The sequence below is a fragment of the Cryptotermes secundus genome, unplaced genomic scaffold, assembly GCF_002891405.2.
Source record: "Cryptotermes secundus unplaced genomic scaffold, Csec_1.0 scaffold88, whole genome shotgun sequence".
NCBI lineage: Eukaryota > Metazoa > Arthropoda > Insecta > Blattodea > Kalotermitidae > Cryptotermes > Cryptotermes secundus.
Window position 1 is genome coordinate 336,911 of NW_019724585.1, and position 27,350 is coordinate 364,260.

General features: G+C 37.6%; 1 protein-coding gene across 3 annotated transcripts; it reads right to left on the reverse strand.

Annotated features, from left to right (window-relative positions):
• Positions 1-5,498: 5,498 nt before the first annotated feature.
• Positions 5,499-27,014, reverse strand: LOC111862287 (neuroepithelial cell-transforming gene 1 protein). 3 transcript variants are annotated; one of them, XM_023847548.1, is made up of 9 exons: positions 26,931-27,014; positions 24,601-24,671; positions 21,980-22,150; positions 20,411-20,644; positions 19,777-20,013; positions 16,971-17,127; positions 13,958-14,229; positions 10,075-10,237; positions 5,499-9,024 (listed from the first exon to the last, which is right to left on the reverse strand). In XM_023847548.1, exons 1-9 carry the CDS (start codon positions 26,953-26,955, stop codon positions 8,723-8,725), a joined length of 1,632 nt encoding a protein of 543 aa, XP_023703316.1. In that variant the 5' UTR covers positions 26,956-27,014; the 3' UTR covers positions 5,499-8,722. The 3 variants fall into 3 exon arrangements, with proteins under 3 accessions (XP_023703316.1, XP_023703318.1, XP_023703319.1); XM_023847550.2 differs by lacking the exon at positions 26,931-27,014 and adding an exon at positions 26,632-26,885; XM_023847551.2 differs by lacking the exon at positions 26,931-27,014 and adding an exon at positions 25,076-25,110.
• Between the last annotated feature and the right edge of the window lie 336 nt (positions 27,015-27,350).

Below are 27,350 nucleotides of genomic sequence, written 5' to 3' on the forward strand. Positions count from 1 at the left end.
TCATCCCTCTATTGACTAAATGGACTGAATCAACGATGTTCATTTGTTATACCATGAAATGTCAGTGACTCCCGCATAGATGGCAGCATTTCCCACAATCAATCATGCAACCACCTCGCATGAAAATTATAGCAGTATGTCGTAACTGCAAATCAAGGAGTTAAACCCGTTATTAGTCAATGCGGAGCATTGGATGTTTTGTCCACTGAGGCTAAAGCAAAGCATCAGTACTGACAAACATGTTTCTAGAAAATTGTTCTCTTCTCACCTAATGTTTTAAAGGTGATTACCTCAAGGAGGAGGAAAATAAGAATGCATACAAGAAAGAAGAGACTGTTCTGGTTGCTAATCCACTTCTGAACGAGACCGATTCGGCCTCACTCCAGTTCCTTCCAATGCTTTTAATTCTAATAATAATCCGTAAATGGGAGGCACTATGCTACAAGCTGAAAGGTCCCAAGTTTGATTCCCAATGAGATTTTGGACTTTTCAATTGACCTAATCCTTCCAGCCGAACTATGGCCATGAGTCGCTCAGCCTCTAACAGAAATGAGTACGGGGAATATTCCTGAGGCTAAAGGCTGGCCGGCACATAAGACTGACCTCACCCCATGTGTGAGGGGATTGTCTGGAAAATTTGGGAGCCTCATCCCTTGGTACAGGGATACCCTTTACTTCTTTTTTACCTTTACCTGTAAATGAATCGAACTGACACTGGAAAAATGGAGAGTAATAAAGAATTTCTGGTTAACAACGCATATTTGGACCGGATACGAGTCCACACCAGAAAAATATTTGCTGTAATTTTATTGCTGCCTAGTGAAATGAGAAAATAAAGAGAAGTCTTCCAGGCACCTCCCCAGTGGGTAATAGACCTAAAGATGAAAGACACTAGGTCTCAAACCACAGAGTCTAGTTAGATGTCTTGGGACAAATTACAAAAGTCTGCACTAGTTTCAACACCTTTAGGACAGGTGTCAGTGGCAGGCTAGTGTCAACATGACAAACCTCTCATAAAGACAGGAATTTCTTGACTAGATGAATAACTATCAATAGCCTAAGAAGTAAGAGAAACATTCTTCAACCTGAGTTAAGCCTATGACAGAATTTCCAGATGTTAGAGCTACATTGATTCTGTAATATTCGTTGAGTATTGCAATATGATTGCATGATCTGCATTAGGCATAATGAAGTTGAAACATGTCTGAAAGATTGGAAAATATGCAATTCCAAAATGGATGTTTCACATCCAAATTTTCATGCCTGATGCTTAAGACCTCAATGATATCTGCATCATTCTAGATGACTGATGCAAGTAGCACTTCACTATTACCAATTGATATGCAGACCCTTGTGGCTTCTATTGAAACAGAGGGAGGCAGGTCTGCATGATTATAGGGAATGCCTTTTCTAAGAACAGCTGCAGCTCCGCCATTTCTTTCTAGGAAGTGGTTAGTCCAATAAAAGTGATAATTTGGAATAAAGAGCATCTTATGGGGTTTAAGATGTGTCTCTGAGAACAGAGCCATATCTATATATAAGTACTGCAGCTGTATGCTGACCTCATGGCACTGCCTCAAAATGACATATGCATTAAATGACTTTGAGCGGCCTATTAACTATAGCAGCCATTTTGCTTCATTAATTTAAGTACCTTTTTTGTAGTGGCCATTATTTTGTCGTTTTCTGACATCACTTCAGTGGGTTATGTAATGATCTGTTGCATTACAGTGACATCTTTCAACATGTCACTGTTAGATGAACTGGGAGCCTGTACTTACAGATCTGTTCTCTGAATTTCCTATTGTGGCAGATGCTGTGGCTTGGGGGACTGAACGCTTTTCCCTTCTGTCTGCAGTGCCTGTGATTGCTAGTGTTGTGTGTCTTGACACATTGCAGCTGCATAGGGCTGCTCTGGTGAGGTGAACTTAAAAAAGAACATCTTTCCGAAGGATCTTTTTTGAGCTCGTCCTCTTCTTTGCAATTCTCCTTTCACATGGCTGCAGCCTCAAATTGACATTGGACATTTGTCCTACTAGGGTGCAGTTGTAGCAGCTCGGCGTAGATTCTGTATTTTGCCTTTTCCTGGCATTCCCTATGCACGTGGCTACCATCTCACCAGAAACATATAGGGGGTTGCTTGTAGTTGGCCCAGACATGGGCAAAATTTTGGCAGTTGTAGCATTGTGCGAGGCCAGTCTGAGCTCTGCATAACTCTACCTTGATGATAATATGGTTAAGACTATTCAGCTTGAATATCTCTTGAGATTTTGTTTCTTGCTTATGCAACAAGGAATAGAGAGAGGGGTTCCATGTGCATTTGTGTTGGGTGCTGTTTAAATGGCCATCAGTTGCCTCATGTTGATACCGTTGAAGATCGCATCTGTGGTCTAGTGGTCAGAGTTCTTGGCTACAGATTCAGAGGTCCCGGGCTCGATTCCCGGCGCTATCAAATTTTCTGAGAAGTAGTGGGTCTGGAATGGGGTCCACTCAGCTTTGTGAGGATAATTGAGGAGCTATTTCAAGGAAATAGCGGCTCCGGTCTAGAAAACTCGAGATTGACGGCTGTGGGGATCCATTGTGCTGATAACGCGACACCCTCTACCCCCTAAAGTTGGCACTAACTTCACCGACAAGCTGCAGTCACTTGGTCGGTATAGTTCGGTTGCGGACTACAGGCCGTTAAAGCCAAAGTCCTCAAGGCTGTTGGAAATATCTTCTGCTGGCGTGTCTGGGGAAAGGTGACCGATTACTTCTCGGAATTCGGGGAGAAGGTAAAATAATAGAGATTAGTTTTCTCCAGGTATGATTTCATGACAGAATACTCCACAATTTCTCTTGTTATGATACTGGTTCCATTTCGTGTATCTCGGAACTAGTACTCTTCTTTGACGTAGCATTTTAAGTCACTTTGGGGTTGAATGAGTTTTGAGGTAGAAGTCTTCACTATCGATGAATGCTTACCTGGCTTTCTGGAAGCCTCCTTCTCCAGTAGTGTGTTCTCTGTGTCCATGTCAGTAGTTCTGAGAGGTGCGAAGAACTTGTAAGTTGACACTGATTTTGAAGGCAGATTAATAGCTGCTGATGTTGGAACTAGTTTAGTAGATTTCTTCTCTGCATGTGAGGTATTATTAGACATGCCTCTTACGTCTCTTTACTTCCTGGAAGTTTTCATCCTGGGCTTTTGATTCCACTGAGGTTTGAACACTGCACCACTTCATCCTACCTGTGAACTCACTTTCAGGGCAGCCATCAGTTCATTCAGTGTTACTGTGTACATGCTGTAAAGAGCACTATAAAGCAGCTCCCATCTAGACCTTCACAAATGTTTGCTCTGTTCTCCTACACTCAGACCTTTCCCCCCACATTAGACGGTGCACTTCCAGCAACATTGTCAATCTCAGAGAGTAATTTATATATTTTTGCTCTACAAAAGCTTTTTATTGATATTTGTTTGTAATGGTATGACATTCAGTTTTCCGTGAAGCTTGATTCTGTGTCGAGTTTCTGGAATCCAAGTACTGGGACACCCGCCATCTTGGTGTACACTGAAGTTCGCTACTAGTTTTTTTGTTTCACTCAGAACTGCGCACACCTGTGGCCAGGCAGCAAACTTCACCAACACCACCTTTGTCAAATGGGAGTTGGTAATGAATACAAAACATAAAGTGAAGTCCGTAAAAAACACTCTGTCCAACAGATGTTTCCTTCAAATCCTAAATCCAGTCAAGACCTGGTGTAGCTGACTTACTGTCTGACCACTAACTCAATATCTCAGAGTTCCCTGCTCTCTCCTCCTTGCCCTAACCCAACTCTCTTCACTAACTCCTAACTTGTCCTGCTTATAACATCTCTGCATGGATCATACAGAAAATACAATTTCTCTGTTGCAGTGCAACTGTTGTGTTTGTGTCTGTTGGGGTGCCCACATGATAGCTACTTAGCCATTGCCTAGCAATGGCCGTTCTATCCAGCGCCATTATTTAGCAACGGCCATCTCTCCAGGCTTCACAGTTCTTGCCTTGAACAAATATGCCACAATATTACATAAAAAAAATGTAATGCAAGAAACATCTTTGAACAACAAAAACCATCTGACATTTCCATATTTCTAACAGGCAGGTGTATGCAGATGCAGGACCAATGCAACAGCACTGGCAAATCAAGTGGCCGATTGTGGCAGCAGACTGTATAACCTCTTCTTCCCCCTTTTTAGTTACATGAGAATTAATTTTTGATCATCTTTATTCACATGGTGATCACTAACTGGCAGCAATCAAAACATATTATGCAACAATGTAAATGAAATTGTTCTGAGAGCTATGACATCAGTGATATAATTCATCAGTGCCTGGAAATTGTGTTCCTTGCAAGAACTGTGAAATGCACCTGTTAGATTGGTCATTTCTGTCTGTCCGCATGAAACAATTCTCCCACTGGATGAATTTTCATGATAGTTTATAGTAAGGAGTTTTATTAATATAAGTCCACAGAATTCAATTTTGGTTAAAATTGGAAAAAAATAATGGACACTTTACACAAAAACCCAAATGCATTTACGCATGATGCTCTGCCTCTCACTTCCCTGAAGAATCCATGGGAATGCAGCCACTCACCCCATTCATTAACTGCACAAATTAACTATCCCAATGAGCCTTGAATTTTTTCATATTTGTTGAAGTCAGGCTCTGGGGAGGGGTGAGGTATTGCTGGTTACCTGTAATAGTTTGGACCAATCTTGGAATGTGCTCTTAATGAAGTCAAAAATCTGAATCTCAGACAGTACACCAAACGTGTGCAATTATTCCCTTCTCCAAGATCAGGTGATATATTTTAGGGTGAATGCAGATAAGAGATTCATGAGAAAAATATCTGCATTTAGAAAGTTATCAGTTATTCACACTGCATATATTTCACAGGTATACCAAAAGACACATAACTTGAACTATTAATAATTAATTCAGAAGGGGTATCCTAAAATCTGACTTTCTGAAAATGTTAAAATATTGATTAAACCTACCTCAGCTGACTTTCTCACATCCAACAGTTGACACAGTAAGTAAAAATAATAAAAGAACTGTATCAGTCTTTAAGCATAATTGCCTACTGTGCTTGTCCAGAATGATTGTAACACACAATAAAATAAAAAAAACACTGTCCAACTCTTCTTCCATTCTTTGCATCATCTTATAGGGAATGATGTATTGCAGCAGCTCAGGCACTCTGTTCACTAAAGAGGACAAGTAAATCACAACAAAGCAAGGGAAATTACTCACAATGTAATTATTTATAATAAAGAAGCAAAAGATCTGAAACTGTTACTGCTGATTTGGCAAGAAATTCTGAAACATACTGGTCATGTTACTTACTGGGACTAAAATATGCAATTACTCCAACTATGTTAAGGTTATTAGCTGAGGATATTTTGGCATATATTTAGCAAGACAATGGCTTCAAGGTCAAGGGCATCCCTTACTCAGAGAAGCATTACACAGTACTAGGTAATAGAAAAACTTTATTTTCTGTGAAAATCTATTTTTTACATTTATTTTGAGTACAATGTTTTATGCATGCTATGCATAAACAATTAAAGAGTTCCACATTATTATCGGAATGCTGCTGCGGAGAAAGCTGATTTCTTTCAGAGGAAGCTTTAGGGTTGCAATTTGCCCACCCCTACTACATGTATATAAAACAGGTGAGACAAAATAGAAAGACCTCTTACCTTATTAATACTGAACACTAATACTAAATAGTTAAAGACTACTGCTGTTCACTGTTATAAATCTACTGTATCTTGTCTATTTCACATATAACAGTAAAATGTAATTATGACAAAGACCTCAAAACTGGTTAAAATTAAACTTTTAATAATGATAATTTTAATGTGCAATCAACATTATAAATTATATTGTCCTGTATAAATACTGCAGATGCAACGTTTGTACCTATTTTGACTCTCTGAAACACAAATATCAGAATTAACCTTCCAATTAAAATTTCATCAGTACTCATACTGAAACTTTGTGTCCAACATTCGGTATCATTATCAACATCTTGTTTGTCTGAGGATACTTACAACAAAGAACATGAACATTGACAACTGAATTTCACTGTTGTTAATGGGGACTGAGACTGACTCATGTATATCAGGAGCATGGAAGAACACACTTTAGCCCCAATTTATCCAGCAGCTTACAGCCATTTTTAAAACTATTAACTCAGGTGGTTAGTTGCCAGCTTCTCATTGCGGCAGCCTGGGTTTAATCCCAAGTCAGATTATGTGGGATTTGTGGTGACAAAGTGGCACTGGGGTTTTCTCCAAGCACTTCAATTTTCCTTGCCAAGTGTCATTACAGCAACTATTCCACATTCATTAATCATCCTGTCATTGATGCTACACAGTCTTGACACTGACAGCATCATTAAATAACCTACTAAAAATATTTAGTAGTTTTAAATGCCTTGTACCACACCTGGTTATATTTCTTTTCAGTACTCTTTCTTTACGAGACTTGGCAGTTAACCACAATTATGGTTTCATGCTGCAACTAACAACCCTCTTTAGGTCGGCTCATGTTAGGTCATGGTGACATGTGCTACTGCAGTTTAGTAGATTCAAATCTTAGATTTGAGACTGGATATCACAGCTTGAGATTTTCTGTAGTTTCCTGAGTCCTCCCAAGCAAATGCTAGGATAGCGCACCAAATTATGCCGCAATCACTTCCATCCACATCCTTTCCAATTAATTATGCACAAATCATTGCTATTAAACACTACATAACTGAAGCTATTTAAGGTTTCATACAACAAACCAAGAATGAATAAATAAATAAAACATTAGTCAGCAATATTTGTCAAACAGTTGGCACTCAGTTCCTTTTCTTGTTGCAATAAGTGTTACACTGTGCAGTGTCATACTTATTTTTCAAAAACATGTGTAAATTAACAGAGAATTGTAGGAATACAGAATGAACTATATATTATTAACTGAAAACAGAGCTATTGCCACTGATATTCACATAATGTTCAGCAAGTTTATGAAGAGAGAGCAATCAAAGGTATTTGCATGAACAGGCAATTTCAAGATGGAAGAGAAGATGCTGCGGATTACAAAAAATTCAGGTGTCTGACAACTTCAGGAAATAATCCAAATATGGGAAAAGTGAATTAAATGGATAATAAATAAATGACTGACTGACTGTTTGGAGGATACAGAAAAAATGTACATGAAGGAGACTATGGGATTCATTTTGCTCGAAAACTTGGAACAGGAAGAAAACCTAGATGAAAATTGTATAGAAAATCTCAACAGCATGCAAATAAGAAATGAGAAGAAATTTTCCCATCTTTCAGAAATATCTTGGCAGAAGATGACTTTTGGACAAAACAGTGACTTATAATGACCCTTGGTCTTCTAGTCAGAAACAAAATGCCAGTCTCAAAAAGAAAAGGATAGTCTCTGAGACTGAAAAAAGTACAAATGTGAAAATCAAGTTCAAAACTTCGCCAATCTGCCCTTTCTCATTTCAAAAGAATTATCTATTATATATTTGTCTCTCAAAAACAAGCATATAACATCATCTCCACACTTACAGCTGCAAGAAAGACTCACAACAGACTTTTTCCCCAGAGCACTTTCTGTAGGCAAGTTCTGGGCAAAAAAAAAAAAAAAAAAAAAAAACATATAGTGTCAGGTACCTCCTATGCTCATATCAAGTGGCCTTGTAATATTTTCATGTCCCCAAAAGTAAAATATCCCTTAAAAAAAGTCAAGCCAAAGTTATGACAGCTGAAAAGCCTTTCGGAAAACTATTTCCAGTAATGTTTCCACGCATGGCAGACACATTACAATGCATGTATAATGTTTAGAACCTGGGTACTATGAAGGTGCCCTCACTAATAATAGGTTTGTGTCAAAACTTACATTCACTGCTGCAACAGCAAATACTGGACACAAAATTTCATGAGTACACATATGTTTATTATTTCATAATGCCTTTAATATGACAATGTATAAACACTTCATTATATTTATCTCGCTGTATTATCCTTTCCATTAAATATGTGTATTTATTCTAAGAAATGAGACCTACTCAAACATTTATTTCAATAACAAACACTGTTTCCAGAATTCTGAAAGTCACTACACAGCAGCCAAAACATAACATCCTTACAGTCAGTAAATATTACAAACATAACATTTTCTGAAATATACTCAATTCCATATATTTTACATTCTAGGTCTACCACTAAAATTTGTTTATTGGTACACAACTTCTAAGCTAGAACAACCAGGAATACTATTTGGTGCCTGATAAAAATCTGATTATGTAAATTGACAATCTATTTCAATGCTTAAAAACCTCAAATCATTTTAAAATTTGTTTTAATAGCATCAGTGTCTTAAACTGCCTAAATTTAAAGCTTGGCCCAATACAGTGCTGTAAACTGGTTCACTCACCATTCTTCTGCAACATTTTTATTTAAAAATTCATCAATTTGTTTCAACAAATACTGTAAATGCACTAAAAAATTTTATATCAAAAGAATAACCATATATTTGTAAAAGTTCTATAAACTCTATGATATGTAAATTATATCTAAGCACTTTATTAAATATACTATGCAAAAATACTTGACACACACACATGCTGAATTTCACTGGATGGTTTTCTCAAAGAAAATAATTAATTTCCTGATAACCTGCTTAGAATAGTGTCAAACAAGGTTATCTTTTGTAATACTTTTACTTATCCTATTTTGCTGTCTGAATGGATGAATAACCTGGGAATCATTTTCATTCCATGAAGATTTATTCATACACTTACGAGGCACAACAGATTTAATCTTTTTCTTAGTTTCAGATGGAGATGAACATTTTGTTTTCACATTTTCTTGTGGTGGCATCACTTGTTTTATGCAATCCATCCAGTGCTTTCTTACATGCTCATTAGCAGCAACAAAGATGCGATGAGTCCCAAAAGAAGTATCTTTAAACCCCACTCGGAAAGCAGATCGGCCTGAGGAAAACAATTCCGTGACTGATTAGATAACTTTATGAAGCAGTGTCCTTCTTGAGTAGCTGACAGTCATTCAGTTGGTCAAGAATTTCCCTGCTTAGAAATTTACTATCTTGTTCATAAGAGTCTTGTCTCTCAACAACGTTCTGAGTCAGACAAATCCAGTTCTCACCCTCACACCCTATTCTCTTAAGATCCATTTTGATATTAACTTCCCATCTTTGCCTGAATTTCCCTGCAAGTTTCTGACCACTACTTTCTATGAATTTTTCATGTCCTGCCCACATCCTCAGTTTGATCTTCCTACTATTAGATGAAGAGTTTAGTTTATGAAGATCATAATCCTTCTGTTACTACCCCTCTATTAGGAACAATTCTCAGCATTTTCTTCCTAAACACCCTCAATCCATGTTTTTTTGCTGAGGGTGAGAGACCAAGTTTCACACTCATATAAAGGAACGTTTATAGAATTATATTTATCTGTAGGTTTTTATATATAACTGAACTAAATTGCAAAAAGTATGAATTAAGCAATTAGATTATACTATCTTTTCCTGACTGACTCTAGGAGTAAGGAGGCAAGTCAAAGCAAATGCTGCATTAACTGCAAAGTATACATTTTTTCATTCCCTTCCGTTTTCATAAATGTGGGTGCATGCACGCGTGCACACACACTCATTAGGACATTAAGAAAGCCCTTAAAGTGGAAACACTGCAAGAAAAAATTGGTTAAATTAATAATATAGTGGAATAAAAATGTATTACACACTGGCATTAAAAGCTGAAAATGACGAATAAATAATCATTAGAGAGAACAAGTGAGAAAAATATATAAAAGAGAGCACTGAAAGAGTCAAAACAACTATACAGAACTAAGATAGCTGTCATAAGATTTCCATCCTAGCAGAAATATCAAATCAAAGTCTTGCATGATGATGTAAAGACAACTGGTTATAATGTGCATTCTTTCATGTCTTATCATGTAATTATAATTAATTATCATGGTATCAACAAATGCCAAATTGAACCATTAACAAACAGAATCCTCACCAGTCTGAGTTGTTTGAGATCCCGTGCTTCTTCGTGTAAGCTCCACTTCTTCAACATTTATCTGCTCTGCTGGTATCACAGGAACACGGACAGTAAACTTGACTGAAGGACGGTAAATGCGGGTCACCACAAAACATGTATCAAATAAGAAGCAATGAAATTTCTGCAAAATAAAACCAATTCCAGGTCTCATATCTGTGGCATGAACATAAAAATGTTCTACTCAGGAACATTCTAATGTAATGTAAGCAGATTTTTTTAATTTTTTAATTTGCTTAGTGGGGGGGTGGAATCCAACTGGGTCCACTTGGCAAGGCGACCACTGATCGGTCTATTGTAGTCTGCCCCAGGTGATTATGATGCTGGAGTATTTGGTGGAATGAAGATTGGCAGGGGAAACCGAAGTACTCAGAGAAAACCTGCCCCACCACCACTTTGTCCACCACAAATCCCACTTGACCAGACCCAAGATCAAACCCAGGCCGCCACAGTGGGAAGCCAGCAACTAACCGAAGCAGATATTCATCCTAGTCTTAATTCATAAAAAAATGTGAATACAGAAAGACTGGAATTCAAAGGGGCCTGAACACTTTTCCATTCCAGCCAGGTTTCAGTTTAACAAAAGTTCAATTCTTGGCACATAGACCAGCTATCATGATTGATTGCATGTGTGATTTCCTTAGCCTCTCCATACGAATTCTGCAACTATTTTCAAAAGGCTAACACCATTTCCTCGCACATTCTTCTCAGTTCATCAGTCATGGTTCTCCCATTGATGGCTATATAACATATACAGCTGAGAAAGTGTATCTGAAAAACTAAGAATTCTATATAGCATGAGATCTTAAGAAAATATGCCACTTAGCTAGTCAAGAAATTTGACTGTTTCATGGAACGAAAGATTTATTACCACGCCTGTAAGAGCTTGTCACTGCATGTTATCCAGAGCCAGCCGAATCCAGTTTACACCTTCCCCCAATTTCTTTGAAACCATTTTAATCCTTCAATGCAGAAGGCTTAGTATACTCTCAGCCAGTTGCGTCACATGCCACAGGATGACAAGTATGCTCACAGAACACAGGTGGATTATTTGTAGCTTTATCTCTTGATGAGTTTAAAAAACATTTTATCCCAATTTATATGGTCTGACAGAGGGCTGAATGCACTTTCTTTTGACATACAATAAAAAAACACAGGCTTTGTGTTAGAGTGTACTCTCACATTACAAATCTAAGAAGCCAAGTGTGGCAGGACTCTTGAACAGACCAATCCAATGCTTCCATCTCTCTAAATATGTCAGACATAATTTATGTGGTCAAGAGAAGAGCTAATCAGCTTTATCATATCAACATAAATATTGATTACACTTCAAAACCAACATAGCTTATAAATGCTTGGAAAGACTGGCTTAACAGTCCACTGGCATCAGGCTTGCATCTCATATGACATTTGTATAGTTTCAAAATGCATATCCACAGCAAAAGTTACATGGTCATTTGATGGAAACATCTACGTTCTCAGTACATTCTGGTATCGCCCCCATCTTCAAGGTCTTTGATGCAACAATGTTATCAGCATCAAGATCAAGGTAAAGGTAAAAGTAAAATTGTTCCTGTACTTAACTATTAATCAAGCAATATGCCATGGAAACGTATAGGAGGGGATGTATAGATACATATACTCTCGACCTTGGCTCTAGTTGGAGGTGAGTGGTCAGCTTTATCCCTATGGAAAGAACACCCAGTATACTCTGGACAGGAGAATGGGTGGACCCCAGAAACAATCTGGATGACATGGAGGAGAGAAAAATCTTTCCCCACCTGGGACTCGACCTCTGACCCCTCAGTCATCCAGCCTGTAGCCAGTCACTATACTGACTGTGCCATCCTGGCTCCCTCGAGAACAAAGTATTTGACAGAAAGTGAAACAGCGAGATTAGTAAATGAGGAAGATCCTGCAAAATCAAACGACAGATCAGAATGTACTCTTAATTAGAGAGGATTATAATTGAATGTCAATTTTAAAATAATGAGTAATATTTTGCATAAACATTTGGTTCTATAAGAGATTTTAGGAAACTAGTGGTGCAAGTTTAGAAGAGGACTGATCGGCTGTTTGCATTGAGATTAGTATTGGAGAAAATATATGAATTTGGTACTACTTTGTATTTATTCTCCATTGACTTTCAACAAGATAATGAAATGGTGGACAGAGAATATCTGTAGCAAGCTTTAAGTCAATTTGGGATCCCCAAGAAATTGGTTAATCTTGTAAAAATAGCCCTTTTAGATTTTAACTACAAGGTTAAAGTTAAAGAACAACTGCCTAACACTTTAAGGCAAAAAGGAGATTTTGCCAAGGGGATGTGTTGTCCACAGTTGGTTAATATTGTTTTGGAGAAAGCAATAAGATATGTTGAAATTAACCACAACATAAACATTTTCAACAGAAGAAGGTAATATTTAGCATATGCAGATGATGTGGTAATACTTGGGTAATTAGTGGAAGTGAATGAAGCATTAGCACAAATGAAGAGTGAAGCATTAAAGGCTGGACTATAAGTGACTGCATATAAAACCAAGTACATGAGTTATGAGGAACTCAGCCACCCTTTGACAGGATATGAATATTGCTGTTATATATTTGAAGAGGTTGGCATATTAAATATTCAGGTGCTTTGATAATGGAGGCCAATTAAATTAGAGAATAAATCAAGATGAGAAACACTACAGGCAATAAATGTTGCGTCTTATGTCTAGAAGTTTCGGGACAATATCAAAAACTGAAATCTGAAAAATAATGTTAAAACAAGTTGTGATGTATGGATGTGAAGCGTGATCCATACCTGAAGATGATAAAATTATGTTAAATACAAGGGCAAAAAAATTCTGAGGAAAGTGTAGACTGGTAAGTGAGCAAGGGTTGAGGAATCGGAACCAAACATGAACTGGGGGAATTATATTGTCATGTGCTTAGTGGCTAGAGATGGAGTTTTGATTGATAACTGGATTTATTGGACTCTTTAAACTCGTAACTACAGGTATCAATAGCAGTTCACAGATCTAGAGCCTACAAGTCACTGTGGCTTGCATTAAGTCTTTTCTCAGTCTGCTGTGTCTTTACCAGTCAAGCATTACGAGCAATGGCTCCCAACACCATAGATTCCTCAGCTTCCGAGTTCATGTTCTTACTGGCTGGCAACCATCTCACAACTAAACCATGGCAGTAACTCTAAGTGTCTCTTCACCCTCAACTCCTGAAAGCTCTGATTCAGTTCCTGGTATACAGCCTCAGGGCAGACCCCATAGAAAAAACAGCCTACAACAGCTCTTCTATTGCTGCAAGCATAACTGTTGCTGTGATCACATGATGGTTACTGACCAGTGCAAAGCAGTGAATGCTCACTTAATAGCGCCATCATGAGTTTACCATGATGTAACCTACCAATGGAAGTTTCTTCGCGCTCCAAAATTCTGGCTTTGAGCCCTCATGTCATAGTATATTAAAAGAAGAATGGATTGGTTGGGATATACAATCAGAATTGACCAAACAAGGATGGCTAAGAAATTTTTTGAAAGCTAGCTAGGAGTAGGAAAATCCAGACAGATGACTGAAGAAATAGGGACTGATTTACAAGAACCTGAATGAAGAGATAAGGAAAATGACAAATAAGAGAGAATAGGCATATGTCACAAACAAGGACAAAGTTCTTACAGGATACCAAAAGCCAGGAAATGACTAATAACATCTGGTAGTAGTATAGACTACAAACTCCTCATTATACCATTTTTTCCATCCTCTGACACACCCCCAGTCTAAGGAAAAGAGATTATATTAAATCCTATGCAAAGTAAAACAAGGCAACTGATACAATTTTCCTTACCGTTCCATGACTATCTTTAAGTTCTCCAGAACAAATAACTGCTGTAGATTTTTCTACCAGATTCATGAAGGAATGATCATGTGGAAAATGTAGTCTGCTACAAACAAGTCTACACTTGGCTGCACCAATTGCAGCATCAGATTGCTGTAGCACTTGTGTTAGCGCTGAAATTGCTTTAGACAGAAGATTTTTGTCCTCATGGCTGCTTGGTGTATGCCTTAGTATCTCACCAACTAACAGAGGATACTTTGTCAATCGTGATCGTGGTACATCTGAAAAATAAAAAGATACAGCAAATCAAAACCATGAAGCTTTCTTACCAAGTTACACTTAGCATTGTAATCAGAAAGTCCTTCAATTACCACTGGAAATAACACATATTATCACAGTAAATTTCATACTGCAAATTTATTTTTATATAAACACAAAGGATAATTAACATGAGCACAATGATACACATCAGTGATGTCCACATATTTCACTTCATAAATGACCTTATTGTTAACTGAGAGCAGATACAAATCTATTACTTCAAAGCTAAAAAACAGCATGTTTAAGCTACAGTATTGATACATATAAATCACATTCCTGTGTTATGGAAATTTGGGTTACAGAATATTGTCCTTATGGAAACTGAAAAATATGATGATACAATTTATCATACAGACCATAAATTCGCTCTTATATAAAACTGGGGTAAAAGCTGTTTAAACACAAAATGCAAAATATATTCTGCAATATACACTTGGTCGTCGACTTACGACCGACTTCCGTTCTGACTGACAGGTTGTAAGTCGATCTGGTTGTATGTCGGCCATATATTTATTAACAGTATTTTTTAACCTTTTCTAATCGTTTTATCATAGTTATAATTTATTTTTAAAAACTTTTACATTTTAATCATCTTTTATTTTTATTTTTTTTTGTGGTCGTAAGTGCGGCCGGTCATAAGTTAAGAAATTCTGACCGTGCATGCATGAGTGTGTGCTCTATTTTAGCATGCAGAGCCATTGCTATGCAATGACCATGAGATGAGTGCATATACCAGGGCCGTTTCTGGGCAACGGCTCAGTAAACATGTTCCCAGCAGCAAGGACACAACAGAAGAGCTGTGTTTCCTATGTGGTCCATGACGAGATGTTATAAGCAAGGTACAAGGGTAGAGCTTTGCCAGTTCTGTATGGGGAGGATTTCAGTGCAGAATATGAAGAGTCACCACTGTCAATAACCAGGGAACAGCTGCTGAAAATACAGCAGGCTGGAAATACATAGCATGTGCTGTGGTGATTTGTAAAGTGTGGAGATTAGTAATGGCACTGTAATTACTTGTAGTTCTGAGTGTGTGTATAGGCGATCAACAAATCCAACACCCATTCTAAAATCCTGTCAACAGTCACCCCTACACGTGACAATATATTAGGTATCAAGTTCTTCCAGAATTTAGAATGTTATAATACAGGATCAAGGACATGGATGTTTTCTATGTATATGATCTGGCAGGTAAATAATGGTAACATAGGTGGCACATGTGTCATTTTATACTGGTATGCATGTAGGATTACAACCTTCAATATGGTCCCCAATCATAGATTTAATGTGTTCCTGCATGTCAGCAAGAGATTGCCCTAATGCTGTATGAATGGCTTTTGCCACAATGTCACGTCATTTTCATGGCCGCAAATGAAAAGACATTGTCAAGGAACATGATCAGTGGGTGTCTGTAAATCTTCAAGGAAGGTGAGAAAGCTATGAAGCTTCTGATTATCAAAGACTATACAATCTGGATGGGTCATGTTGACATGAGTGACAGGACAGTGAACAGCTATGGCACAAGCAAGAGGACCTGGAAATGGAAAGAAAGGCTCTACTTTCATCTGTGAGACCTCAGCACTCTGAACTCATTGTCTACAAGTCCTGTAGTGGAAATAAGTCTAATCTGAACTTTAAGGAGCTGCTGATCAGGGATCTCATTCTATTCCACAGTGTGAAAACTGAAGTATATGCTGTTCCAAGGGCTCAACCCAGCAGTTCAGAGAACAGAGGACAAGCCACCTTAGAGCAAAACATTCCTTGCTCTGGTTGCCTAAAGAAAAACACTGTCATGGACATGTGTACCAAATAAAAAAGCAACAAAAGAACAATATATTTTTACAAGAATTGTGTCTGTGGTCTGGGTGCTGTGCCATGCTTTGAGCTGTGGTATACCAAAACCTGTGACTAGTACTGACTGAACTGAATCCAACAGTGTTCAGTGTATCACATGATTACATAATGAAACACATATTTCTCCTCCAGTCAAGCATAGTGTGATGTAACGAAACTGCCTCCTTCAGGAATAAAGGTCTGTGCCTATAGTTCACATAGTAATATACAAATTATAATCAGGGATAAATGAGGAACACAAATGGAAGTGCAAGTGTAATATGGCTAGATATTACATGAGTATACAATCACTTTTTTTATATAAGTAGTCATGCTGTAAAGTTTATTAATCTGCATATGCTTCTTTAAATAAACATAACATTAATCCACAACAAGTAAATACATTACATTCAGTTGAGAAATGGTACTTTTTCAACTGAATAAGGCACTCGTTACTCTATTACATTTCTAGCATTGCACTATTAGAATTTAAAACTGCTAACTGAAAACTAAACTTGTTGGTTTGCACACATATCACATTGGTGCAGAGGACTAAATGGATGATATACTCAACTGTACCCCTACCGGTAAACTAACGTGTTTAGCTACCCTTACACAATTCTGTACATATATGGCACATAATCCACTAGTCTTTTTCTAGCACTCATGGAATTCTGCTCTTATGAACTGAAACAGAATTATGGCTAAGAATTCATCATAAGGCCAAAAGGAGATATGCACAATCTCCTGCAAGAGATTCTAACATTTCATTCTCAGACATTCCAAACTGATGTAAGCAATGATATGATTGCATGCAGTACAAACAGTATTCAAACTATAATTCAAAATTTAGATATGCATTATACATTACCGAGGTAGGTCCATAAGTCCAGCTTTCTACTGCATGATGATTCAAGACTTCGCTTCAAGAATTCCTGAAAACGTCTGTTAGAATTTTTCTCTTCCAGTAATGCTCTGGCCCTTACTTGATTTGAGCAGTACCCAACATAGCAATTAAGACCTGGAATCTGTCACATCAATTAACATGTAGGAAACTGCATCAGACATATCAGGAGTACATGAAGAGTTTGGTTTTGAAAAGGAGAATACGATCTCAAAAAATGGACCTGATAAAATTTGTGAAAAATATGACAAAATCAGAATAATAAATCTACAAAATGATTGTTATCATTCACTTCAAGAACTGTTTACTGAGCATATCTGATCACCAGTAACATATTGGCACGTGTAGGGTGGTACGCATGATGAAATAATGGGTTCTAGTTCAGATGATTAGATTTATTAATGCTTTGGTTACAACCTCTCTTAATTACACTTCCATTTGAGCACTATTGCTGATTTACACACAATTCATAATTCACTGCTGCACGCACACTAGGATTCCCAGTCTTCACTAGTCTCATGGCAATGGATCTCAACACAGAAACTATAACAGTCTCACTGGATCACCCATTCCAAATATTATGCATGTATGAAGTCTTCTAATCATACTTAAAGCCTTCACAGGTCTTCTACAAACTTCCCGTGGCTGTCTCCCATCGAGAACTGAACTGAATTGTCACATACACTCACTGACACTTCTAGTTCAATCTCTTCTCACGATTCCACCGCTATTAATTCTCTCTCGTAGCTTCTACCTAACTGAACTGTCACACACACTCACTGACACTTCTAGTTCAATCTCTTCTCACGATTCCACCGCTATTAATTCTCTCTCGTAGCTTCTACCTAACTGAACTGTCACACACACTCACTTATATAGCCAAGGGACAGGCAACGCATCATCATAAACACATGTCATGTGATCACTACCCACCACTGTTGTGTGACGTCACCGCACACACAGGAAACATGTCACATGACAGCCACCATAACTCTATTGCACTGGTCTGCCACATGATACCACACTGTGAACACACATTGTTTTTACATGGGTGCTTTTTCAACTTCATGTTTTGTTTTGTCTGCAATGGATGGAAAAATCGAGCAACAGGTCTGTATAAAGTTTCATGTGAAGGTCAGTAAATCCACTATTAAAACCCCATGAAGTGTTTCATGATGCTTTTGGAGAACATTCTTTAAGCCAAACAGCGGTTTTTGAACAGCATTCACGTTTCAAGACCAGTCAAGTGTCAGTTGAAGATGAGGAAAGTTCAGGGTGACCAAGCACCAGCAAAACAATAAAAAATGTTGAAAAAATTTGAGAACTCATCCACAAAGACCATCACCAAACAATCCATGAGCTCACAGACACCGTTGGGATCAGTTATGGACTTTGCCACAAGATTTTAACAGAAAATTTGAACATGTGTTGCATTACTGCAAAGTCTGTTCCCCAATTCTTGACAAATGATTAAAAGCAGTGGAGCGAAATGTGTGTCTTTAGTTATGAGAGAAGACTAACGAGGACCCAACTTTTAGATCTATGATCGTAACAGGTGATGAAAGTTGGATTTACAGTTATGATCAAGAAACAAAGCAAAAATCATTACACTGGAAGATCCCACAATCACCAAGAGCAAAAAAGGCATGGCAGGTCCAGAGTTCAACAAAGAGCAAGCTCATCATTTCTTTCAACATTAAGGGGATTGTTCACTGAGAATTTGTTCCTCCTAACACTACGGTCAACTCTGACCTTTACTCGTACTGACATTTTGAGACGCTTGAAAGAAAATGCGTGACAAAAAAGACCAGAGCTTTGACGCAACCACAACTGGCTCCTTCATCATGACAATGTTCCCGCCCACACGTCTGTGAAAACCACAGTGAGTTTGTGACTAATAACAATATGATTATCCTTCCCCATCCTCCTTACTTGCCAGACTCTGATTTCACTTTGCTTCCCAAATTGAACATGAAATGAAAGGATGATATTTTGAAACAATGTCTGAAATCCAAAGGGAATCACAAGCAATACTCAACAGCATTAAGGAAAATAACTTCCACGATGCTTTTGAAGTATGGAAAAAATGATGGAATCACTGTATTCATTACCAACAAGACTATTTTGAAGGAGATGGAAGCCAGAAGTGAGTAAGTTAAGCCAGCATCTCTTTTTTTGGCCTTGTCCGGGAACTTTCTGATACAACTTATATTATAAAATGAAAAACTTTGCAATTGATATACTTTTTACAATAGATAATTATTATGAGCTGGACATATACAACAGATGTGGGAATGAATGAATGAATTAATTAATTAATGAGTATTCAGATGGCCTGTACACAATGACCATCAGTGATCTACTGTGTGCCCCCTTCCAATTAGCCCCCCACCCCACCCCAAAATTAGCATATTACTTCAATGAGCATGTAACTAGTCATCTGATTTCATCAAGCAACATCTCAGATGAGATGTAAGCACCATTCATAGATGGGCCTGTAACGTGGGAGGCAAAGGCATATACATATACTGAATTTTGGTAAAGACACTTGGAAAATGACCATTTAGAGGGCTGAGACTGGAATACATTTCAAAAGGATCTTAGGGAATTACTGATGATAATGGCTTCAACGTCAATGATATTCAAGTCTGCAAACAAACATGGCATAAGGAATCTTATTTTCAAGAAGTTAATTACCAAGATATCACACTTCAATTTCTATGATTTAAAGTATACTTCTAACACACAGGTTTAAATTCCAACAAGGTCTTACCCAATTTAGTAACGTTTTACCAACACTTTTAGTGATACCAGCTGAATCTCGGAGGCCAGTGAGACTATCACGTAAGGAACGATGAACTCTGAGTAAATCATCTATTTCTCCAAAAACACATTGTGCTTCCTCTTCTGAAAGAAGATGAAGCTGCACCAAGGAGCTCTGGTATTTATCCTGCATAAACTCAAGGTCTTCTACCATTCCATCTTCACCACTCCAGAGCTCATATATTGCCTATAAGAAACACTATTCCAAATTAGTGGAAACTGAAGTACACAAGGCCTTACAATGAACTGATGGTTTTCTGAGGCAAATGATAATACTGGTGAGTTGGTGCATGTTAGATATTGTGACTACTTGATTTGGCAGTTTTTTATTTGATATAGTAAGTGTTTTAGTGATGCAGTGTTTTGTTTGTTTGATAAAATAGAATGGGAAAGAAATTTTCCTTTAGTTTTCAACAGAACTGTTGGAATAATCTAACCTACCTGAAGAGAATAGTACTCAGTGAGACTTCAGGCATGATACAGAAATAAAACACCAAAGTCTTCAATGGAGAATTTGGAAGTTTCTGAGACCTCAAAACATATCAATTATGTTACAACATTTGCAATTCAGTGGCATACAATACCTCTTGACGTTTAACTTCCTGCAAACCAAGCTCCCTGGTATTATTTTGTGCAATGGCCTGACTCCAACAACGTGTCAGACGCTGGTTGGCACACAGAGGTGTTGCCAACTGCTGAGAGTTGTTGGCAGGAGTCCTCAATATGCTACACGAGCGCTGAAGAAAATTACGAGGTGATGATGACACAGGTGAAGAAGAAGTGGATGGAATGTCCACTCGACCTCCAGTGAAAGAACGCTGCAAATATTTTTAACACAATTGCATATTAAAAGTTTGTGATGAAAACACAGCATCCATTATATCATTACATGTGGTTTGGATTGGTAATCGAATTTACTGGACTCTTAAAAACCACAACTACAATTAATTTTAGCTGTTTCACTAATTCATGCACTTCACAATTCACTATGGCACCCATTAAGTCTTCTGTGTCTTCACTGGATCCCATAACGGCCCAGATTCTTCAGCTTCAATGCTCAACAGGTTCTGTCCTTGCAGGCTGGCAACACTATCACATCTAAACCAAGTTGGTAACTCTCGCACATCCTTGACCGACAAAAAGCCCTACTTGATTCTCCTCACATAACCTCTGCATGGACCCAGTAGAGAACACAGCTTCAAACAGCTCCTCTATTGTGTCATATGTATTTGTTGCTGTGGTCATGTGATTTAGTTGCCGTGGAAAAGTTTTTACAGAGCCGTTACCTCTGGTTCTGCTATTCCAGCTTTCAGCAGACATGTCACAATATATACAGATTTGGTGAACTAACATGGGTGCAAGCAATTTATATGGGAAGTCTGGTAAATGAGAGACTTATTTACATTTCACTGCTTACTCTTTCATTACATTATTTATCAATTTGAATGCCTCAACTACTTATCTAGGTAAAAGTGTACTCTGATATTTTGCATAATTCACTGGCCTTGACATTCAGCTGTTGCAAGTACAAATCTACTGTTGCAAATCTAATCACATTGGAATTTCTCTTTCTCTCTCTCTCACACACACCCACACAAACATGCATACATACGCATACATATGTTTATTTATATATACTATGGGCTCAGTTCTACTCTAAATCCAATCCTAACACCATAACAACCAATACTGAAAAATACAAAATACAGGTTTCAATACATTCTTCTAAATAAGCGATCTTTCTTATGTAAATGACAACTGACAACACAGAGCCTACTGCTGGTGGATCAATCTAGTGGCAGAATTAATATTACTATTACTTGGCTAAGCTAACTTTTCAGCCAGTCTGAGGAAGTATTAGTTCCAGTAATGCAACAGCTGACTACAGGGAAGAGAGAGAAATTGTTCCATGTTTTTGGTACAGCAGACTAACAAGGCTGACTTTCATAGGTTCATGTTCTTCACTGTCACGTATGAAAGGAAGGAAAATTCTGCAGTATAATATATCTGAGAGAAATATTCTACAGAATATACATGGGTGGAAAACCCTATAGCATGGCAAACTTGGAAGAAAATTCTACAGCATGGCAAACCTAGGTGAACAAATTTTACATCAAGACAACCTAGAAGGAAGTTTCTGCAACATGACAAACCTGAAGAGAGGCACCAATTTTTCTCACAGGCCGCATTGGCGTGGACAAGAGGTTAGCTAGGGAAACCACTTTTGATAACCCTCGTTTCCTCTTGTTCTCTGGCTCAGGACCCAAAGGCATGTCCAATGAACACACACTGACAGCATCACTATTTCTTCTTTTACGTTTTCTCTGTAACAATGCAGTAAATTACTTTCAGATTTCAAAATAATCAAGTGGTACTGAACTCATTGTAGTCAAATGTTGCAATGAAAGAAATGTAGCAACCTGTGACTGAATTCCTTTTCACCAGGGTTCACAATCTTCTGCACACACACACAAGACAAAAACCAATGCCACATGTTTCTGTGGTCAGTAAATTGAGTGACCCACTTTGATGGGGTGAATAAAATGAATGAAAAACCACCACATAAAGCAAATGAATTGTGATGGCAAATATTTGAATCTTCTTTCCAGTAAGTAACACCATAATTATGAGTACTGCCATGATATGGCAGTTCTATTGTTCCTCAAAATAACATTTCAAAATTAAATTCAATTACAGTTCTACCAAATTACTTTAGATTCCACATGATCCACCACTTTAAGAGGTTCTGCTAATAATATATGCAGTTGTAACTTAAAATGTTTCAGTCATTAAAGTGACACGCGCACATACTCTCTCTCTCTCTCTCTCTCTCTCTCTCTATATATATATAGTAAAAAAGACTAAAGTTATCCCTGTAACAGGACGTGGAGGCCCATAGAGTTGTGAGACACTGAAGTTCCCACATTTTCTAGACAATCGGCTCATAGATGGCAGCAAGGTTGTCAGCCTTACGTGCCAGCCACCCTTTACCCCCAAGAACATTCCAAGAATATTCCTGGTACTCATTTCTGTTTGAGGCTGTGTCGAACCCAGGGCCATAGTGTGGCTGGAAGGATTAGGTAAACTTAAAGAAATCCAATGACTTAATCGGGATTCAATCCCGTGACCTTCCGGCTTGTAACATAGTGCCTCAACCAACTACGCTACCACATGCCCCGCTCTATATATGGCTCTACAGCTCTATGGACCTGGCCACTTTTTCACTTCCTTAATCCTAACATAGTTGGCAGGACTCCTTGGACAGGGGATCAGCCCATCACAAAGCAATTATAAGAGAACATTGCATTTCTGTAGCTGCTTTTTGTCAGAAACTAATCTGAGACAGATTTTTTAAGTACTCCTTCACAATTAGAATACTGGTGTGTGGCATACCATTAATGCTGTATGAACAGTAGGACCCACACTTACTGAACAGACTATTGATTCTGAACAGTACATAACTGACATTCTTTGGCCTCTATCGAGAGCATTATGGAAGGCAAAATCTTTGTATCTTGTTCTCTTTAGCTGATAGCAAAGAATAAAAAAGTCACTATACAACAGACTTTTGCAACCAGAGGCCACAACTGCTTGCCCTGGATAGGGATTTTGCCCAGAACAAAAAAGCCAAAAGAAAGAACAATACTGAGATGACGGCGCTGGCTGTATTAATCTGGCAAAACTTGAACGATCCAATCATACTTCTGAAGTTGCTCAACTCAATCCTCAAACTGTGGAGGATTAGAAAAGACATTTTTCCCAGTATTTTAAAAACAACCCAACTAATAGTAGGAAGATAAAGTTACTCATCAACATGCTAAAATGTAAATGTTCAATATGCAATCAATAGGAGTTTATATCTCCAAATCATCCAACTCTGCAGTGCAGAAAAAGCTTAAAAATATCCAAGGGTGATGTGAGGTTTTCTATCCCTCTTGCTTACAACAGCCTCAGTCTAAAGGCTCCAAAGTCAGCAGAAAGTAATGAAGATGGTGAAGCATGTGCCCAAAGCTTCCTAAAGAACATGTAGCAGGCAAGGTGTTGAAATTTATGTAGCAGAAAATAGCATAAGGGAAGATTTCAATGTATTGGAATGATTCATTTGGGGGGCTTAACAAAGACAGACCGAAATAAATAATAACTTACTCATAACAAATTATTTTCTGTTCTTTTTGTATTTTCCTCAATTTATAAATTATCTTTATGGAGCAGTATTTGCCAAGTTCTATTAATTTAATGGAATCAGTTCTGAAGACACCAGTTTTCTAGATTTTTTTGGTGGGTGACTGATGAGGTCTTTATAAAAATGAAACTGTTAACAAGGAATTCATATTGTGATCTTCCAGGTTATTACACTGATACCTTAAAGATGGAGACAGCATGTTCCATTGAAACACTGTTTCCCACCTACCTGATTATACAGTGTCAAGATCATAACATGAATCTCCACTGCTGTGAAAATATGAAATGCCAAGCTTATTACCAAGGAATTGTCTACAACCAAGCCCTTCATTCATAAGATGCATATAAGCACAGCTATAATTTATATTTACCCCCGCAAAATTATATTTTACTATCTCTAGAAAAGCTGGTTTTCATGAACTTGGATCACCGAAGGTGAATGAACACAGCTACGTCACAAAGTTCATAGCTCAGTAATGACTACTGAAGGCTTTATATCCAGGAACAAGTGCATAAGATCCTATTTATACTCTCTCAGTCCAGTGTTCTTCAATGAAATGTGATGTAACAGGGTAAACTGTATTTCACTCACCAACCAAAATCCTTTCTGTGGCTCCACAAAAAAGTCTTTCACAGACATGTGATCATCATCCATTGTACTTCCTATAAAAATAAATTAATTAGTGTTTGGGGAGTTATGTGCCAAAACACAGCTGCCAAGTAAGGTGTGTAATATTAAAATATTTCAGGAATTTATGGGTGTAATTGCACTGCTTCTTAGTTAAAATTAATGATGTAATTCACCACCTCTTTCACATGGGATTAAAATAGGAAACAGAAGGATGATTATGAATATGTTGGTTGTTGTAAATGGTTGTAAAATACTGTGTCAAAGAGGAAAAGCAAGAAACACTTCTATTAGATAGCTGGCCCATCAGCCAAATTATGAAATACAAAGAAGTGCTAACCCTTATCAAGGGTAAATATCATTTCAAGCATGTCTTTTAACACAGAAGACTCTCTCTTCTTGATTTTAAAAAATAAAAGAATCATCTACTTTTACTTACCTTCTTAATCTGAAACATTTCCCAGTAAACAACACTAGTTATATTCATTCATTCATCAGTAATCTGTCAGACGACAGGTCCACAGTCTCTTCCAAAACAGTTCCTCCACTTAATGTGATCTAGAGCTTTCTCCTTCAAATGAAAATATCCTCTTCTGTCCCCAAGGTCATCCAGCATCTTCTTACGTCTTCTGGTCACTTCTATCCGCCCCTCTATCTTTCCTTCAATAACTTCTTTTAGAAGGCAGTTACTGCGTAAAATATGACCAATCCAATTATCTTTCCATTTCCTTATTTCGTGTAGGATATTCCTTGCTCACTGACTCTAAATAACACTTCTTCATTTCTCACATAATCGGTCCAACTGATCTTCTCCATCCTTCTTGAACACCACATTTCGAAGCTTTCCAGGTGTTTCTGATCTGTTGCCCTAAGTGTCCAAGTTTCAGCCCCATACAAAGCCATGCTCCAAATGTAGCATTTCACTAGTTTCTTTCTCAAATTTAAGTCCAATTTGCTGGTAAAAAGATTCTTCTTCTTGCTAAATGCAGCTTTTGCCATGGCAATCCTAGATTTATGTTTTAAAAATACTGATATCTGTAGAAAGAACTTGTGGGCACTTTATTTAGGGTATTAATTTGACTTTCTTTCAGATTAATCGCGTTCTGAATGGAATAGCTTCACTCACCTTTACTGTCATGTACGTAATCTTTTTATTGTACCAATTTTATGAAGAAATACTGGAGACAATAGAAACTACAGATAGAAAACCACAATTGCAAAGTGGCTTCTAGCTTTGCATGTTGGTTACCATCAGTAAAAAGAAAAATTTTATTAATTTGTCATATTAATCCATGGAGCAAAATTCTTCTTGTGAAGCTAATTGTTCCTTCGTTACTCAAGAAATGCCTGGCCTTTCATGGAACCCAGAGGTTCATTATCAAGCAAGAAGAGCCCATGACTGTTCTATATAATAAGCCAGATGAATTTATCTCCCACCTTGACTCTTTTAAGATTAAATTTAATGCTATTTTCTCATCTAAGCCTAGATCTTCCAAGTGATCCCTTTATGTTAGGTTCTCTTACAGAAATTTGTATACATTTTTCATCTTTCAAATTTTCAGTTTATGTGGACCATTGTGTTAATACATCTAATATGTATAACGAATTCCATTAAAATTATAAGGGTCACAAATGACTGGTAGAAGCAGTCGACCTTAACATTTCTATTGCTCATTTATGGGCACAAAGCTGTAGTGCACCAAAAGCAATACAAGATTCTTCCTAAATCTTGGCTAAGTTCCCAGCTTGCACAGTACAAGCAAGCCTCAACTTATCTTTGTTGGAGACCTACCTCTCTCTTCACAACCGCCCTATCGATAAGTGTGTGGTATGAAGACCTTATGTAAATAACACTACAGTTTTCAGATATCATTTTGCCAAAAATATTCTCATTCCCAGCATTGAAAATGGCCTGTATTACTATGCAATGGAACCTGTACAGCACATACTGTACAGCAGTGCCAAACAAACTTCATAAATATTAGAATTACTTACACTTAAAATAGCGGAAAATTGGAACCTGGTTATAGTCTGTATAATTTACATTATACACTTCTTATATGGTATACCATGGAAGACTTTAATCCCAAATTACCAATAACATGACCACATAACATCAAAATGACAAAACACCATCAATACCATCAATACTAAATATTTGAACTTGGTGCATAACCTATACCCGTCGCATTCGAAACACAGATAATTCACCAACTTTGAATTATCCGTTACAGGTACGGACTACACGACCACGGATTATAAGTGCCTGACGAAATACGTAAGATGGACTGTACCTGACAACGACCACCAAGATTGCATACAGAGCTAATCGGTATTTTCCCTATTAGAATAATTACTGTAGATTAAGTTAAAATCTGTCTTTCTCCACTGAAGTTCATACATTATATACATGCTAGTGCTTTCAATCTTACGTCTAAGCCATTCGAAGGTCTTTGGAAAGTTGTGGACTCTGTGTGGAGATATTGATGGCGCCGCATTTGAACAAATTAATTTTTGTGTTGAAGTGATTAGACAAATAATCTAAAATACAGGCTTTGGAAAATTATCAAGGTTTTGGTTAATATAATTTAAATAATTCTCGAAAACTAAACTGGACAGGTGTATACGCCGGTGAATGTGCAGTGACCTTCTGCAGATAACTAATCTGGCAACTTAATGTAACCGAATCAACCCAACCCAAATCAAGGCAATCT

Coding starts and splice junctions, on each gene's coding strand:
- LOC111862287 (XM_023847548.1), bottom strand. CDS start 26,955: ATGCAATCTTGGTGGTCGTTGTCAG. Junction 22,151..24,600: donor CACAGAAAGGATTTTGGTTG/GTGAGTGAAATA, acceptor GCATTGTTACAG/AGAAAACGTAAAAGAAGAAA. Junction 10,238..13,957: donor TTAAAGATAGTCATGGAACG/GTAAGGAAAATT, acceptor TTTATTTTGCAG/AAATTTCATTGCTTCTTATT.